At 45.2% G+C, this 16,547-nt stretch overlaps 2 protein-coding genes across 2 annotated transcripts in view; one reads left to right on the forward strand and one right to left on the reverse strand.

The window, feature by feature from the left end:
- Window positions 1–6: 6 nt before the first annotated feature.
- Window positions 7–10,763, reverse strand: TSTD2 (thiosulfate sulfurtransferase like domain containing 2). Its single transcript, XM_075019646.1, has 8 exons — window positions 10,519–10,763; window positions 9,956–10,308; window positions 8,176–8,284; window positions 6,367–6,492; window positions 4,328–4,433; window positions 2,568–2,686; window positions 1,766–1,924; window positions 7–839 (listed from the first exon to the last, which is right to left on the reverse strand). Exons 1-8 carry the CDS (start codon window positions 10,627–10,629, stop codon window positions 687–689), a joined length of 1,236 nt encoding a protein of 411 aa, XP_074875747.1. The 5' UTR covers window positions 10,630–10,763; the 3' UTR covers window positions 7–686.
- Window positions 10,764–10,809: 46 nt separating this feature from the next.
- NCBP1 (nuclear cap binding protein subunit 1) overlaps window positions 10,810–16,547 on the forward strand; it is a 32,779-nt gene continuing 27,041 nt past the window's right edge. Inside the window, exons 1-6 of the mRNA XM_075020061.1 lie at window positions 10,810–10,938; window positions 11,218–11,303; window positions 12,082–12,182; window positions 13,483–13,639; window positions 15,602–15,709; window positions 16,248–16,369. Coding sequence (XP_074876162.1) covers window positions 10,905–10,938; window positions 11,218–11,303; window positions 12,082–12,182; window positions 13,483–13,639; window positions 15,602–15,709; window positions 16,248–16,369 — 608 coding nt within the window. The 5' untranslated portion in view covers window positions 10,810–10,904. The remainder of the gene's footprint in view (window positions 10,939–11,217; window positions 11,304–12,081; window positions 12,183–13,482; window positions 13,640–15,601; window positions 15,710–16,247; window positions 16,370–16,547) is intronic.

Genomic DNA, 16,547 nt, shown 5'->3' on the forward strand with positions numbered 1-16,547 from the left:
AGTTACCCACTCAGAGAAAAACCAGCACTGCTTCCTAAAAAAGGCTAGAGCCAAATTCCATCTATTTGTACCTGGCAACTGAGAAGAAGAAAACAGGTATTTAATTTCAGTATCTGAAAAGCAACCCCAGCCAGAAGACCAGGCCATGTTCTTAACTTCAACCAGAGGTCACTGAAAATTCTATAGGCTACAGAAACTTTTAAAGCATGAAAATAACAAAGTGCTGTAGAGCTCAGTGCCACCACTCTCCCAGTGCCTGGCAGTCTGTCCTGATGTTCTGTGAGATTACTGGAGCAGAGAAAAGCTGACAGCAGGAGAACTATTTAACGCTTCGGTCACTTGGCCTACAACAGTCTGATAAGCACTGTGGGCAACAAGTGGGTAACAACAGCAGTACTGCTTGACATACACCTCCATAGCTGCAGATGGCTCAGAACAGCAGCTGTCCTGCAGGGGATGCTTCCTGTTACTGCTCCACTTTGAGGGAACTCTGTTTAGTGACCCCCTTTTCTCTCATTTCTGTTTTATGTGTTAAAGCCATAGAGTTGATAATCATCATGAAAAGTGACAGCACTAAAAGATCGAAGCAAGTATGAGGAAGAACTACACAAACCAGTTTGGCTGCCCCTATCCTGCACATCTCTGTGGAAATGATTGCAATAGCTTCCCAGCCTTCTGCACTTACATCATCTAGTCCTACCTGAGATGATATCTTCATTGGAACAAATGGCGTAGCGATCATCAAATACAAACAGCTTCCCCCTGTAGAATCCATCTGGAAACTCTTCCAGGTACTTGTGAATTCCACCTTTTAGCTGGTAAACCTCTCTGCACACTGCCTGTTTAAAGCATATTAGCAGAAAAGCTGAAGGACACAGCAGCAGTGGTGGTGTGCCAGAGTTCCCAAAGCAAATGTCAACACCAGGTGTCAATGAAAAGCAGCAGCTCCTCAGTGACCATCAGATGGTCCAACAACAACTCTAGGCAGTGCAATCAGGGATTACTGGGCAGCTCCACAATGCTGGCTTGTTGACATGAACCCAAACGTGCATTTAATCTTACAGCCAAAAAAAGGCTGGTAACCTCCTCAGCTGAGGGAGGTTTGCTGCATCACAGATCAAATGCTTTTGAACCTCTGTGAACGTATGCTTATTCTTGTTTTATGTAGTGAGCTTTTGGCAGGAGCGCAATTTCTCAGGGTTCACACTGGTGCAGCAGAGAAGAAAAAAATCAAGGTTTAAATCTCTGGAGAACATATATGTGTGCTGTTCCCTTGCTCTTGGAGAGAAGGATCCAGGAGAAGACTGGGATGAGCACAATTAGAACAACCCAGCGTGCTGGATTTAATTCCACAGCACTGGGAAAGCACTGACCACTCTGAGATGCTCAAGCTGTGCAGTAATGACCACAGAGCATAACCTAGACAGAGCTTGTAGAAACACTGCAGAATGCTCTCAAGCCCTCCTAAAACACCGCTGCAGTGGGTGGGGCAGACTTACAAATACCTCTTCTCAGCAAATGGATTATATAATAATTTTCAGAGAGCAATCTCTGCTGTGACACTAGTCCACGCAGATCATCCTGAGCTGCATGAAACTACCCATGTCCTTGACAGACAGCATGAGGCAAGCGTGCATCAGAGAAAGTTATCTCCCCACCTGCTTATTGAGCAGTTTGTGCTCAATAAGAATTTATCTGCAAAAGACAGCTGCCATTAAAGCAGTCTCAACTCCCTGACGCTTGGGCCCTCAGAATGACATCTCACCTTGCTCCGTAGGTAAGCAGAGCCTCTTTCACAACGAATCCCTCCTGTGCAGTACATCAGGACACGCTTGTCTTTAAAAAGCTCCAGGTTTTCATCTACGTAGCTGGGAAAATAGCTGAACTTCCTGATATCTGGAGCCAGACAGCCCTGGAAATGTCCCTGCAATAACAACAGATGGCCATACAACTGGTTACAAGCAGTCTTACATGGTAAGGTCTGTGCCTCGAACTAGAGGAAGTAACAAATCTTTGGGCCAGAACACTCAGATCACTGCAGCTGCTTTAGGCAGTTTGTCAACTGCATTTATGCATGAAAATAGCTGTTAAAATCTGTAAGAGGATTCGGGACACAGTTTCTCTCCTCATCCAAACATAAAAGAGGGAGGTAATAGAACAGAACTGTCAGAGAGAGGATGGGCTACAACAGTGCAGGAGGACTGGTAGGTGTGACAGCAGGATGTCCCTATTCTTTTTGACATATGGGATAAGGCAAAAATGCTGGAAAACATCCTTACAAATTATGCTACTTTTACCTCAGACTGTATCATATTCACTGCTAATGTTGTATGGACCACTTTGTCTTCCTCCTGCCCCAAGCTGTATAAGCACTTAGTCGGGCAGGCTCCTTGCTAAGTCACTGAGCAGGTCCTCTGCTGCTTGTGTCTAATACTCATTACTAAACTGAACTTTGTACATATTACAGTCAATCTGGAATATGGAATCTCTTCTTTCAATAAGGTTACACCCTCACCTTCCCCCCAGCACCTGTAACACACTGCAAGAAGCAGGCAAACAATACTTACTATTTTACTTTCATAGAAGTTCCTACAGTCCAGCAAGATGGTATCACTTTGTCCTTGACTGGCCTGAGACAAATACTGTTCTACTTCTCTATGAAACTCCTGAGGGGATAAATGGATTCCTTTAACCAAAAAAAAAAAAAGAAAAATAAGAGAAAGAAGTGAGAAGCAGAACTACAAAACAATGTTACATATGATCTCACTGATCCAGATTCTTCTCAGATTTCCAAACAAAAATTTTCTGTGATGGTTCACAGATTTTTAATCCCAACTCAACCAGCCAAGTTTATCCATGTTTGGCTTCCTACTGGCAAATGAAAGAAAACACAACACTGTTCCACATGACAGAAGAAGTAGCAGACAGGCGCCTGTCTCTATGATCTTTGTTATGTCCCCCTGGCAACTCTTACAGTTGTGAAAGAAAGAGTGAAAAATATTTCCCTTCCCTTTGCTCATCTTTCATTACATTTGGAGGTGCAGAAGCACCAAAAATGCAATTTTTTCAATGAAACTCTTCTCTGATGATAAAAATGGAGAATTTCCATAAGCCTTTATTACTTTCAGTACAACTTCAATTTACATAAAGTTTCTCAGCTTTCAGGTTGCTCAGGACTTAGGATTCCCAACCTACTGAAAAACAAAAAACCTCCCCCACCAAAATCCCTTACCTTATTAAAAAAATAACCCTACAGGCAACCTGCTAGAGTAGTGGGAACCATCTCCACAAAACATTGTAAAATAGGAGGATAAAAGAAAAAAAAGGAAAAATATATCCAAACATACATCCCACAAACTGCCAAAAAAATGGGGAAAAAAAAATAATCCTCTGCCAAAACCACAAAAAGATGCTGTTGAAATTTACCACCAACAAAATCTCTTTGAGGTAAAAAGAGCCCCAAACTGCTCTGTTAATTGCTATTTGCTGTGCTCCTGCTTACCACCTACGTAACTGTCCTCATAGCAGATGCATAGCCAGTAACATCTTATTGGGCATAATCCATATGAAGCAGCTACGCAGCCTGTGTTACGGGGGTGGCATGAACCTGATGCAGAACTTCGCTCTGCTTTAGTGTAAAAGGCAGGAGCATGGCTGTTAACTTCAACAGAAGTAAAGCCAAGTCAGCAGTCCCTAATATAGGAACATGTATACACTCAACAGTAAGCTTCCGTGGGATTCTAGCCTTTTCTAAAAAAAACTCTCAGCATCCACAGCACCAGAATGCACTGGATTCACAAGAAGACTCCATGGAAAGCTCTTCCTATACAGCTTGGTACTTACTGCAAGCTAACTACAGTGGCAGAGCACTGGAGCTCTTTATATGGTATCATTTCTGAGCAGTCTCAAGCACCTGCAGAATATTTAGAACAAATATGAATATATTCATGCATTGAAATGTCTTTCCTAACCATCATACATAGCTTCACCTTACATCTGCCTTTAGCAGGTGTCCAATGACTTACTCCCTGACTAAAGCACAAGGTCCTACTCCAAACCAAGGTAACTGCTTGATGTCATTTGAACTTTTAACAGAAGGTTAATTCTAAAGTTTTTTGAGGCAGCTGAACACTTAGCAACCCAAAATCTGGGCCAGCAAATTCCCTGCACCAGTAACTTTTGACTACCAATAAGAATTCAATTTCTGTATCTACTTCTCCTGGGTCCTGGCCACTATGCAGAAGGACATTATTTTGATGAAGGTACTTTATTCTTCACTTACCTCTCACTTGCGGGAGAGCCTTTATTTTTCATTAAATCAACTTACCAGTTTCTTTATAAGACACTATCTTTGGATCAATGCCCATAGGTACAATTTCTTTGAATACTCCAACTCGAAGGTCTGGGAAACAGTGAGCTCCTCCTGCACTGCTCTAGGAAATGAAACACAAAACCAATTCACTAAAATTTGCCAGGTGTCAAGATTGAAATTACCCACTCAATATAATTTCTACAGCTCACTAGAATACGAAAGTGTCTCAGTGGCTGAGGGAAAGAAATGTCTCTCCTGCTGAAATCCACACTCTAAATCCTGAGGTTTAGGCAGTGGGCCCCTACTGCAACCTGGCAGACAGGTGTCTTAGGCCTAATGACTACTCTGCAGGTGAGACAGGCACCACTTGGCATGAGGTGCGGAGTCACTGAGGAGTGAGAAGGAGGACATGTCTTAGTCAGAAACAATGTCACTAGTACTTGTCATGAGAAAGTCAAGGCCCCTACAGAGCATGCTGACCCTGACAGGAATATGAAATAACCTCCAGTAATGGAACCTGTTGACACATCTGGGCCCTGCAGTTCTCTTCAGCCCCTCTGATGCCCAACGCAAGGACAGCTAGGCCTGCAGTCATGGCACGTGCGATGGAAACTGCAGTAGTTCATGGGTATGAAAGAGACACATGGAAGGTCAGCCAGGCTCAAGATTTGTCAACAGTGGTGTCTGATACCCCTAGCCCCTCCCAAACTCAAGAGCAGGATTTCCCCTTTGGAGGTCTCGGCAAGCCCTTTTTGGTAGGCACCCCCACTGCAGGCGACAGTGAGAATTTCTGCAGGGCTGAGCCTCAAACACGGCTTAGACACTATCAAGCATACAAACACTCGAAGAAAAGTGCAGTGCTGTGGCACTTGTCCCAGCTACCACAGAAATGAGTCTGCAGCACCTACAGTGGCCACTGAATATTTTCGTAGCCCCACGCCCAATTTTCACTCCTCTATGCCCATGTCTTCACGGCACAGGGACCTGAAACCCCCACTTACTTGGGTATACAGCATGCGGAGGAACTGTGAGACAGAAAATACCACCATGTACTAATGCATGAATGCTGATGCCCAGAGAGATCATGCAGGGTTGGAGGTTTTACCAAGGTTAAGGAAAAATTCCATCCCTGTTCTGTTTTTGCATCCACACATGACTGTAACTAACAGGTCACATTTACTCTTGAAATTGAGCCAAGCACAACAGACAGTTAAAAAGCTAAGACTGAATCAGCACTGCAGCTCTACATGGGATTTGAGTTTCACAAGTTTCACTAACTCCTTTCATCTAGATATTTATGGAAAAAAAAATAAAACTGTGTGGAAAAGAAAAATGCTATAAAAGCAGCAGCTTTCCTTCCTCACAGAGAAACCAGTACCTACAGTGCTGGGGCAGCAAAAGCCTACCAGAATGCCATACGGTGCCAGCCACAGCTGCCATCACCATCTGAAAACAGCAATCAGCACATATGCTCAGGCTCAAGTAGAAGTTAGCACCTCACTCTCCCTCCAGTCAGGCACTAACTGGAGTAGGGAGAAACCTCTTGACTCTGCCTGTGTATTCTCTCTAGAAGACATCCAATTCATGGAACTGACAGTGCACCTATATGGACACCAAAGCCCACGTGAACCTAAACCAGTAGGCTAGGGAAGGCTCTCAAATCAGGATTAAGAGGAGAGTGTGGGAATACTCTGCTTGGGTAAGTGTACGTTGTGATGCCTTGGTTTTGGCAGTCGGGTTGGAGTAAATGCTTGTTGAAGAATGGTGGGGCTGAAGCACACTCCCTCATTCACCTGTATGGGGGGCTTTGCAGCTGTACCCATAGCTGCCAAAGCTCATAGCAGCTGCTATCACTGCTCATGATAACTGCTACTGCTGGTGAAAACCAGCAGAGATAACTAAACAAAGCAAGGTTAGGAACCTTGGCTTAGATCAGTGCTGGGAGAGCAGAACTGCTAGAGCAAAAGTAATACTACCAAGAAGCAATGTGCTTATTTCTCAGAAATTAAATGTCCTGTATTAACAATGTCCATGTAGAAATTATTTTTTCATACCTTGAAATCCTCTTGACACAAAATGTCTTTGAACAGAGGCTGGGAAAGCATAACTTCAATGTAGAGACTGGTAGCTACTTTGCTTCCACCAACTGTCCCGTTAATCCCTTCCGAAGCAACTCGTACCTAGAAGGCAAGAGGACAAACCGGGGCTAACGCTTAGTAACAGCAAAAACAGATCACAGTGAAATTAGCAAAATATGACTGGGTTACAAAAGGCAGACACAGAAATATGTTCAGAAAAGAGACTACTGAGGAAGGAAAAGATGGTTATACTGAAGTTGACCATAAAAAAGGCAGTAAATAAAATAGGAATAAACCCCCGGGAATCACTTTTGAGCCATTTCAAAAGAAGGACATCAAGACAGTCAGAAAAGTTTGTGCAATAAACAGAGAAATGCTAACTGGTTAACAGGCAAATCCTGCAGTCAGCATTAACATTCCCACTGGAAGTCTGCCTCAGGAAGAACAACGGGATTGTGCCCAATGACTCACACAGCTAAAAGGAAAATGTGAATATGCATGATATTGCATGTAATATTAAATTCCAGTGTGAGACATTTTATCTCCAGCACTGACAAATGAACAAAAACTCTGAAGTGGTGAAAAAAAAAAATTTGAACGTAAGAGGCAAGGAAAAAAACAACTAGCTGAGAAGGCAAATGCTGTACCTGTCTTGGAGACGGAAAAAAAAAATTAAAAATTGAGAAAAATACCAACCACCAGGCAAAACAACTCAACAAATGAAGAGGTGACTGCATCAGGACATTTCACCCCCAGACCTATACTGACGTAGAACAGGGAAGGTGCCTACCATTGGCAGAGAAAAAGAAGCTACTTGGGAAGACAAGTCAAAGATAAGAGTAGTCTCCTGCTCCAGGCTGCCCTCTTGAAAAATCCTTCTCCCCACAGACAGCCTAGGAACATCAGCTTTGTGAGGCTAAAATTCACCTTTCCCCACAACATCAAAAGGCCAGTTAGATGAGCTAACTCACCTCCTTGGTCAGTCTGCCAGGAATGAAAAGAACAAAGATGCTGTGCAGGAATGAGCATTGCTATCTTATGGTGTGGTCTAAGGTGCCAGTTGCTCTCATCTCATTCCTGACAGTATGAATTACAGCTTGGTGGAGTGGTTCTGACTGGAGGACCATTGTGCACTGAGGAGTTAGTGATACACATAACAGTTAACCGGAGCAAGTCCAGACCCATGCTGCACGGCACTGCACCTGAAGCGTGGCCTTTAGGCTTCGTTGTACTGCACATATCCTCTAGCCACAGGACAAACCCAGCCCAATAATCCTAACAGATGTGCCCGCATGCAGCTCCCTGTTGATGCCAGTGATTATGCCACTTGCGTGTCCTTGCTTTTATCTAAAAGTGCATCAAGAGGTTCTCATGTGAATAGCCTTTCTGTTTGACAGTCTGAGTTATGAAAAGATTTGTTTTCCTGTAAAAAAAAAAAATCTTTAACAGTTAATATAATGGAAATGGGGTAACCCTTGCAAGGACAAGGTCTGCACAGTGTGCTGTGTGTGGATCAGAGGCTCGCTCAGTGCTGCACAACTCCGGGTTCCCAGCATCGAAAGGGATATAAGATTATCTGTATTATTTTCTTTTTCTTTGTAGCATTAGCCCTTAAACAGCATTTTAAATGATACTTCACAGAGTCTGAGTGCCTTTCTTAATGGGATCATAACAGACTAGCACCTTCTGGTGCAAAACACTTGGTTCTCCACAAGCCCCATCATCCTACCTTAAGCAAAGAAGATGGGTTTTTGTTAAGAATACAACCATTGCTTAAAACCTTACCTTGCCAGTGAGATGCAGATGCTGGCACAGAGCCTTTTGCCAAGCACAAAGTTTCTCTGGATCCTTCACCTCACAGTAACAGTAATACAGAAGTACTTCTCCCACCTTGCTGTCCATAGCATGGCAAAGAGGAACAAATAGGAAAAGGATGTTAGGGTTGAAAGCACAAAAATGTACTATTAGCAGTAACCATTCAAAAAGCAGACAGTTTTCTTCTGGCAGATGCAGGGAGAAAAACAAAACCACAAACAAACTTTGGAGGTATTAGCACTGCTGGGTTTGATTTATTTCAAAGAGAAAAAATATGAACTAAAAAAAGCTCCCACATTCCTAGTTCTTGGGACTGGTTACAAAATGAACTCATCTGTGCTGCATGGGACATCTCTGCCAGTGGCATATCGTGCGCTCACTCAAGTTTCTCTCAACATACAGGGCACAAGAACTGCTGGTTTCTGTGCACACAAGTGTCCCATTAAATGCTTAATTTGACAAACTTGCACTTGAAAATTCAAGTGCTTGAGCTATCTGAAATTAAAAAGCTAAAATTTTCAGTGAGATTGTGTGTGCTGGCATTCCGAGCAGCACAAGTCGAACTCCCTCACAGTCAGAAACATTTTTGTGAACCTACACTCATTCGTAACTAACGAGCCCTTAAGGTACTTGCACAAGCAGAGAAAAGGGACCTGTGCCAAGCATACCCTGCTCTTCTGCTCTTTTCTGTTATGGCCCTTGCTTACTCATAGATCTAAGCCACTGTGTATGTCCTCGTTTTGGCTGGCATAGAATTATTTTTCTTCCTAGTAGCTGGTATAGTGCTATGTTTTGGATTCAGTATGATTAGAACGTCGGTAACACACAGATGTTTTCAGTTGTTGCTAAGTAGTGTTTAGACTAAGTCAGGGATTTTTCAGCTTCTCATGCCCAGCCAGCGAGAAAGCTGGAGGGGCACAAGAAGCTGGGAGGGGACACAGCCAGGGCAGCTGACCCAAACCGGCCAAAGGCGTATTCCAGACCACGTGATGTCATGCCCAGTATATAAGCTGGGGGGAACTCGCCTGGGGGGGATCACTGCTTGGGAACTAACTGGGCATCGGTTGGTAGGTGGTGAGCAATTGCATTGTGCATCACTTGTTTTGTATATTCTTATCCTTTTATTATTATTATTGTCATTTTATTATTGTTATTATTATCGTTATTATTTTCTTCCTTTCCGTTCTATTAAACTGTCTTTATCTCAACCCACGAGTTTTACTTTTTTTGTCGCGCTTCTCTCCCCCATCCCACTGCGGGGGGGGGGGGGGGGTAAGTGCACAAGCGACTGCATGGTGCTTAGTTGCTGGCTGGGGTTAAACCATGACAGAGTAACACCTGTACAGGTCTGCTTTAACAATGTGGGATGATACAGCTCCGATAGTTCCATCCTCTGCAGTTCCCACCTTCGCCATCCAAAAATGCAGCGTATCTACTTCTTTATCGGCACAGCGGTAATTTGCATGTTTTGTACAGGTGTGAGCAGTTGTGAAGGGAATTCAAATAAACTGCGCGACTCCTGGAGGGTACCTACACCTGTTGATCTAACGATGTATCTCAGGAAGGTATCCGAAGCATTGGAAGATCTAAACAAATACCAGGGAAGACTCTTTCTGTACCTTGAAGTGTCGCTTGACTGAACTTCATAAAAAGAAAAAGCAGTCCTTGCAGAAGACCGTGTGAAGCCTAAGCAGCCCAGCAACGCCCTGCCAGTACCAGGCCTCCAAACCGCTGCGGGACTTCTTCTTACCTCGTCAGGTCATCATAGCTAACGCGGCTTGTGTCCGGGAGCGTGCAGGTGATCTCAGGAGCGCTACAGGAGTGCCCGTTCAGCCTGTCCGCACCGCCCACCGGCACCGGGCCACTCGAGGGGCTCCCTTCAGCAGGTGCCTGCTCTGCAGGCAACCCTGCCTGCTGCCCGGCGTCCGTCGTCAGCCCCGCCTGCCGCCCGATGTCTCCGGCGTGCTGCAGAGCCACATGCCTGTGAATGCCGGGGAGCTCTTCAAACGCCTGCCGGCAGCACCGCCACCGCACGCCCTCTCCGCCGGCGGGACACCGCCCTGCGGCCGGCACCTCCCTTGCTTTGACGAACAGCGAAAAGGCCTGAAACGCACCACAAGGGCCACCCGTTACCAGCGCTCGCCGCCGCCGCCGCTGCCCGGGACACCCCCCCGCCCCGGGCCGGGAGGCCGACCCCGAGGTCCGCCGGCCCCCCGCCGCCGCCGCCAGCCCACCCGGGGAGACACCGGCCCCGCTCCCCGCGGGCCTCGCGCCCGGGCGGCCCGCGGACCCGGGCGCCCGGCACCGACCCACCTTCCTCCGGGCGAAGGCGCGCTGCTTCCTGCCGGCGACCGCCTCGGCCGCCGCGCTGCCCCGCGGCGACCCCGCGCCGGGCGGCGGCGCCGCCGCCTCGCCCGGCACCATCTCCGCCTCAGGCAGGCGGCCGGCCGGAGCCCCGGAGCGCGGGCAGCGGAACGAGCGGGCACCGCCCGGCGCCGCGACCCCCGACGTCACCCGCTCCGGCGCGCGCTCCGCAGGGCGGCGAGCGCAGAGGCGCCGCGCCGCGCGCCCTTCGCCCCGGAAGCAGAGGGGCGGCGGGGCGGAAGCTGCTCGGCGGAAGGACCGCGCTCCCCTCTGGCCCGCGCGAGGCGTCCCAGCTCGGCGCGGCCGCCGCTTCCCCCCCCCCGCGCCCCCCCGCCATGTCGCGACGGCGGCACAGCGACGACAGCGACGGTGAGCGTCGCGGCAGCCCGCCCTCCCTCCCTCCCTCCCGCCGGCCGCCGCGCCGCGCCGCACCCCCTCCCCACCCCATCCCACCCCGTCTTCTTCCCCCCCGTCCCCACCCGCGTCCCCCGCAGGTGGCGGGGGCGGTGCAGGCCAGGCCAGGCCGGGCCGGGCCGGGCCGGGCCGGACCGTCCCGTCCCGCCGCGGGAGGAGGGGGTTGGGCGGGATGGAGGTGGGCCGGGGCGGGGGCTCTCCGGCGGTAACGGTGTGCTCGGTGTGTTGGAGCAGGGCAGCCCCACAAGAGGCGGAGGACGTCTGAGCCGTCGGAGATCGAGGAGAGGCTCGAGTCGCTCATCTGCAGGGTGGGAGAGAAGGTAGGCGGGCCGGGGCCGGGGCCGGGGCCTGGGTAGGGGCCGGAGCCGTGGCCAGGGCCGCGGCCGCCTCGGAGCCCGAGCAGCAGCTCGAGAAAGCTAAAGTGGCTTGTTTTTTGTTTTTGTTTTTTTTTCTTATCTGTGTGCTGTGTTTTAGCGGTTAATCTGTGCTAACCGCCTAAAAAGAAAATAGTTGTTTTTCATGAGATAGTGGGAACGTTGTCAGCTTTTGTAAAACGGGCAAGTGCTTAATCAGGAGTGTTTTCTCTTCCAAGCAATGATAAACAGCCAGCTAATAGTTATGACTTCGCATCTGTGGATGTTGTTGCTGGTTCCAGTCTGCCAAGTATACTTGGTCTGCCTGTGGCACACATTTCAAGTCCTGGCAGGATTTGAGACTAGTAGAAAGGCGGGTGAAAGGATAAGGACAAAAAGGGTGGTCCACTGAAAAACAAGTCGTGAAGGTGTTTCATGTCATGCTGTGTCATTAATCAAGGCTCAATCACCTTACCAAGATGTCCCTGAGGCAGTGTAAGATCTTGCATCCCAGGGGAGCACTGGGGTTCCTTGAGGGGGGACGTGCAGCTCTTCTAAGGAGTAGCTGCTGCTTCTTTCAGGCAAGTGAGGTTGGTTCTTTACTCCTAACAGAACTGAATCGTTGCTCTTGGTGGTGACGTAAAAGGATGCTCTTACCCAACTTCCTTGTCTTCCACGTGAGAGTCGGGGGCTGGTTCGTATTGCCTGGTTGATGATGAAATTTTTTATATATTTTTTATTTTAGAGTAATTCATCTTTGGAGAGCAACTTGGAGGGCCTAGCTGGTGTTTTGGAAGCTGATCTGCCAAATTACAAAAGCAAGATACTAAGAATACTATGTACTGTGTATGTATGCAGGAGGTCTGGGAATCTGGGAGGTGCTTCTCTGTGCATAAGTTTATGTGTTTAAGGTAGTTTAAATGCCAAGAATGGCTTTAGTTCCCAAGTACTGTTATAGCATAGACTTTGTTTTACTACAAACAAAAGAAATAGCGGAATAAGCTTGGTATGTACTAGGTGTAATTCAAGGAAAATACCTCTTTACGTTGCTTTGACTTGAAATGTGTACAAAGATTCAAAGCAGATAGAAGAAACCTTAGAGCTGCTCTTTGGTAGCAATGCAAATGCAGTGATGCTGGACAATATCCTCTTTCCCAATGAAATACGCAAGAGCACCAAAGCTGTTGGCTGCTAACACTTATTTAGTCTTATTATTTGTGCTGTTTTTTCATTGCCTGTTCCTCTTCTCTGGCAATGAGATGCTCCTGTCTTGTAAGCCCATTTGCTAGAGGAGGGGAGCTGGGAACATGAAGAGCTGAAAGCGGGCTCTCCGCTGGCTGACAGCTCTCCTTCCTCTCCCTAGCAAAGTGCAGGAGCAGAGGTGCCCTGTGTCAGGGTCACTGAGTGGTGTCTGAGGGAGGGGTTATGCAGGGTCTGTGGTGGTAAGTAGAAGTATGAGGGAGGGGTGTGGTGAAGAGGGTGAGTGTTTCAGCCCTAGCCTGTGCTATGGTTTTGCAGATACTTTAGATTTATTTTGTAGCAATGTTTGTTAATACAAGGCAAATAGTACATTTTTTTTCCTATAGCAGTAAGATACTTTTGAAAATACATGGTTAGCTTCCATGCATACAAAAATGGCTCAGGAAAATTAATTCTTTACAGTAGGACCTGACCTTCCCTATGCTGTGCTTAAAATCAGGTACTTTGACTTGAGAAACTTGGAATCAAAATTAATAGCATAAAATGCATATGCCTATTGTGTAATCTTGCTGATTATGCTGTGTAATACAATAAAATTATTTCTAAATTACAAACTTAAACAACTTCTTACATCCTTGCATAAATTCTGGCACTTAATGTTATTTGACCAACCCTCTGGAATACTTAGCAATTAGATATAAATAAAAAGCAAATACCTTAAAAGTACTTGAGAGTGGCACCTGCCTTTCTAAATGACTGTAGTTAAAAAAAAAAAATTTGTAAAATACTAACCATGGGATAGAACTGTAAGATCACCCTAGTGCTTTTTTCTTATTTCCTAGTGAGACAAGTTTAATTACAATAAGCAGATTCTAAGATGCTATGCAGTTGCCAATTGGCACATGATGAATAAACAATTAACACCATGTTTCTTTTTCTGTGTCAGTGCACGTCTGTTACCAGAAAAACTTACTGTTTACACAACACTAGTTGGGTTGCTGAATGCCAGGAACTACAATTTTGGTGGAGAATTTGTAGAAGCCATGATTCGTCAGCTTAAAGAATGTCTGAAAGTCAATATGTATAACGAAGCTGTGCATTTAGTAAGTGGTTTTTTGTTTGTTTGTTTGTTTTACATTTTTGCTCATCCTTTTTCTCTCCTTCTTTCACCTTTTTGTTGCAGAAGAGCTGGGCCTTTCAGTGTGTATTACAGTCTTTTCCAGCATCAGCATGCAGTGCACTCTAGATATACCAAGAGATGTGTATTGTGTGAGAAGTATTTCCTTCCTCAGGGGAGAAAAATCATATTACAGTTGCAAAATTGACTTGCAACTGTATATTGTCCCAGTGACAAATTAATTTGCACTAAACAGAGGTGCCCCCCCTGCCCCGTTCTACAGTCAAATGTATCAGATAAATGAAAGTCATGCACTTTTATTGTGTTCAGAGGTGTATGATCTTCTTGTGGCTCCCATGGAAAAAAAAAAAAAAACTGAAAAGAAAACTAACAATGTGGCTCTTAAAAGCTATTTTTGATGGCTGTTATCAGGCCTGTGTTTTCATTCTGCTAATGAGGAATGAAGATCAAGCAGGCAGTTTTAAGTGCTGTCTTTGAAACCATTTGCTCAGCTCTTGCTGCTTATAGATTTTGTCTGCAAAAAAGTATTAGGACTTCAGCGGTGTCTGATTTAGAAGCTCAGTGCCAAGCTCCCCAGCTTCTTTTGAAGCCCACTGGTGAAAATTAAGATTCTAGTATTTCAGTGTATTTTGTCAAGAGACTGCTGTTCAACTATGGGACACTTTTGCTAATAAAATCCTCATTAGAAGTCGGTGCTGTCCTTTGGCTTCAGCTTCACCTTCTCTGGTCACACTCGTATACAACTGACTTGTGAGAGTAACAACTAAGGGAGTGGCAGTAGAAATCTTTCCTCAGCTTTGTCAAAGACTTTTCAAAGACTATTCAGAGCAATGAATATCTGGAAGGTAAGAAAGAGTTTGGTGCTTTTCTCTATTGGAGTTGCTCTGTGAGTACTGAACTGTCTGCTTGCTTTCCCAAGACGTCTTCCCAATGATTTGCCTTCAGATCAAGATACCTGTGTTGGTTTTTTGGACAACTTTTTGTGTATGTGCCTTTAAGAAAAAATGAGCCTTTAAGAAACAATATGTGAGATTTTAATTGCTATAATTTCAGCCTATATTGTCTGTTAAGATTGTGGTGATACTGGGAGAGCTTGGATCCTACTAGGGCCTTGTTTAAGTCTGAAGGCAGGATACAAATCAAAAGAGAGGAGAGAGGAAAAAAAAGGGGGGGGGGGGGCACTGCTCTACCCCAGGTGTTTTCTACTTAAATTCCCACTTCTGTCAGTCTGAATTTCTTACTAGAGTGCAGCCAAATCAAGGATATATTCCTACCTTGTATATTTTTTTCCTCCCAGGCAAATAAGGTCATTGATTCCCAGCACGCCATCAGTCTGTCGTGTTTCAGAAACCTGAAAATGCCAGCAGTTTTTACATAGGCTCTCTCTGTGTAGCTATCTGTATTTGTGAATAAATAATTGTAGAAATTAGTCGTGTGTAATGCCATACAGATTCAGCACTGCTGTTCCCTGATGCACATCTGGACTCACGAAGCAATGGATCAATCTGTCTTCAGCTTTTTAGAAGTTTTTTTCCTTCCACTTCTGTAATTTTAGTGATCTGATACCATTTAGAGTAGATAGAAGCACAAGGGTTTTTTTTCCTGTAGTATCAATTTGCATGTCTTTGAATGCATACTGGTGTTTCCCACCCTTCCTTAATTAGAAGTATTATCCTTGCAATGTTATTGCAGTGAAACAGACTACAGACATTATAATGAATGATGTATTAGGCAGCACTTACAGTACTTCTTTTCCACGGTTGAAAGGTGGGTCTGTACAGTGTGCAGTATTTCTGCCTTTGTAGTACTGAATGAATATTGTACTTTTATTGATGGTTTGTTTTAGTCCTTTAAGTGATGTTTATTTGTTCTTGTGCAGTCAGTTTAGAAAGTATGCATTTAAAACAATTTTTTTGGTCTTTTTTAGGTTCGTTTTCTGTCTGATCTTGTGAATTGTCACGTAATAGCTGCACCTTCAATGGTAGCTATGTTTGAGAATTTTGTGAGTGTGACACAGGAGGAAGATGTACCCCAAGTAAGCAAACGATCTGTAGGCTGTTTTCACAATTGCTGTTTTCACAATTTTTCTGTGCCATTGCTTCTGTACTTGTGCTTAGAACCGTGAAATTTTAGAGAGTGCAAGCTAAATTGGACTGTTGCGAGCAGTTTCTTTAGCATGACTAAAAGAAGCCTGTGGTAGTTAGAAAATACATGCATACAGTAAGAAAGTATGGTCCTTTATAGTGAGGTAGCTGAAGTGAATTCATTTTACTTTACATTGGCAAGTGCATAGTGCCTGGCTTGTTCTGCTATATTGATGATCTGCAGGAGGACTGTGAAAGTGATACTATTTCTTAAGTCTGCTTGTCACAGTTCAAGTTAAAAATTATACATTTCAAGCAAGAGTATATTTTTTTCATGGCGTGGCAATCCAGTCTTCAGCTGCTGGTCTTTACATGCTGCCAAAATAATAGTTTTGCTAATGTTGTAATTTAAATTAAAATGGAGTGTGTGTACAAAATCTTCTGGAGCTTACTTGTATACTTAGATTTCAGAATATTTCTTTCCTATAGGTGCGGTGTGACTGGTATATGTTTGCATTTCTGTCTTCTTTGCCTTGGGTTGGAAAGGAGTTATATGAAAAAAAGGATGCCGAAATGGATCGCCTCTTGTCTCAGACAGAAAGCTATTTGAAGTAGGTTGTAACCCATTAAAAATACTCGTATTGGTATCCAAGTCTGGATTAATACCTTTGATTATTGCTCACTTAAAAGTATTCTAAAGTCTTAGGTCTGAACCATTCTGTGGGGGGAAAAAAACCCCTGAAAATAGAATAGGTGGAGAGATTTTTTAATTGGAAAAGTTTTGTTTTC

The sequence above is a fragment of the Buteo buteo genome, chromosome Z (genome assembly GCF_964188355.1).
Source record: "Buteo buteo chromosome Z, bButBut1.hap1.1, whole genome shotgun sequence".
In the NCBI taxonomy this organism is placed as follows: Eukaryota; Metazoa; Chordata; class Aves; order Accipitriformes; family Accipitridae; genus Buteo; species Buteo buteo.

What these genes read in the sequence shown, in the direction of transcription:
- TSTD2 (XM_075019646.1), bottom strand. Translation starts at nt 10,629, where the DNA reads ATGGTGCCGGGCGAGGCGGCGGCGCCGCCGCCCGGCGCGGGGTCGCCG. An exon ending in GCGCCTTCGCCCGGAGGAAG is followed by an intron (nt 10,309 to 10,518) that starts GTGGGTCGGTGC and finishes GGTGCGTTTCAG; the next exon opens with GCCTTTTCGCTGTTCGTCAA. An exon ending in AGTGTCTTATAAAGAAACTG is followed by an intron (nt 2,687 to 4,327) that starts GTAAGTTGATTT and finishes TTTTGGTTAAAG; the next exon opens with GAATCCATTTATCCCCTCAG.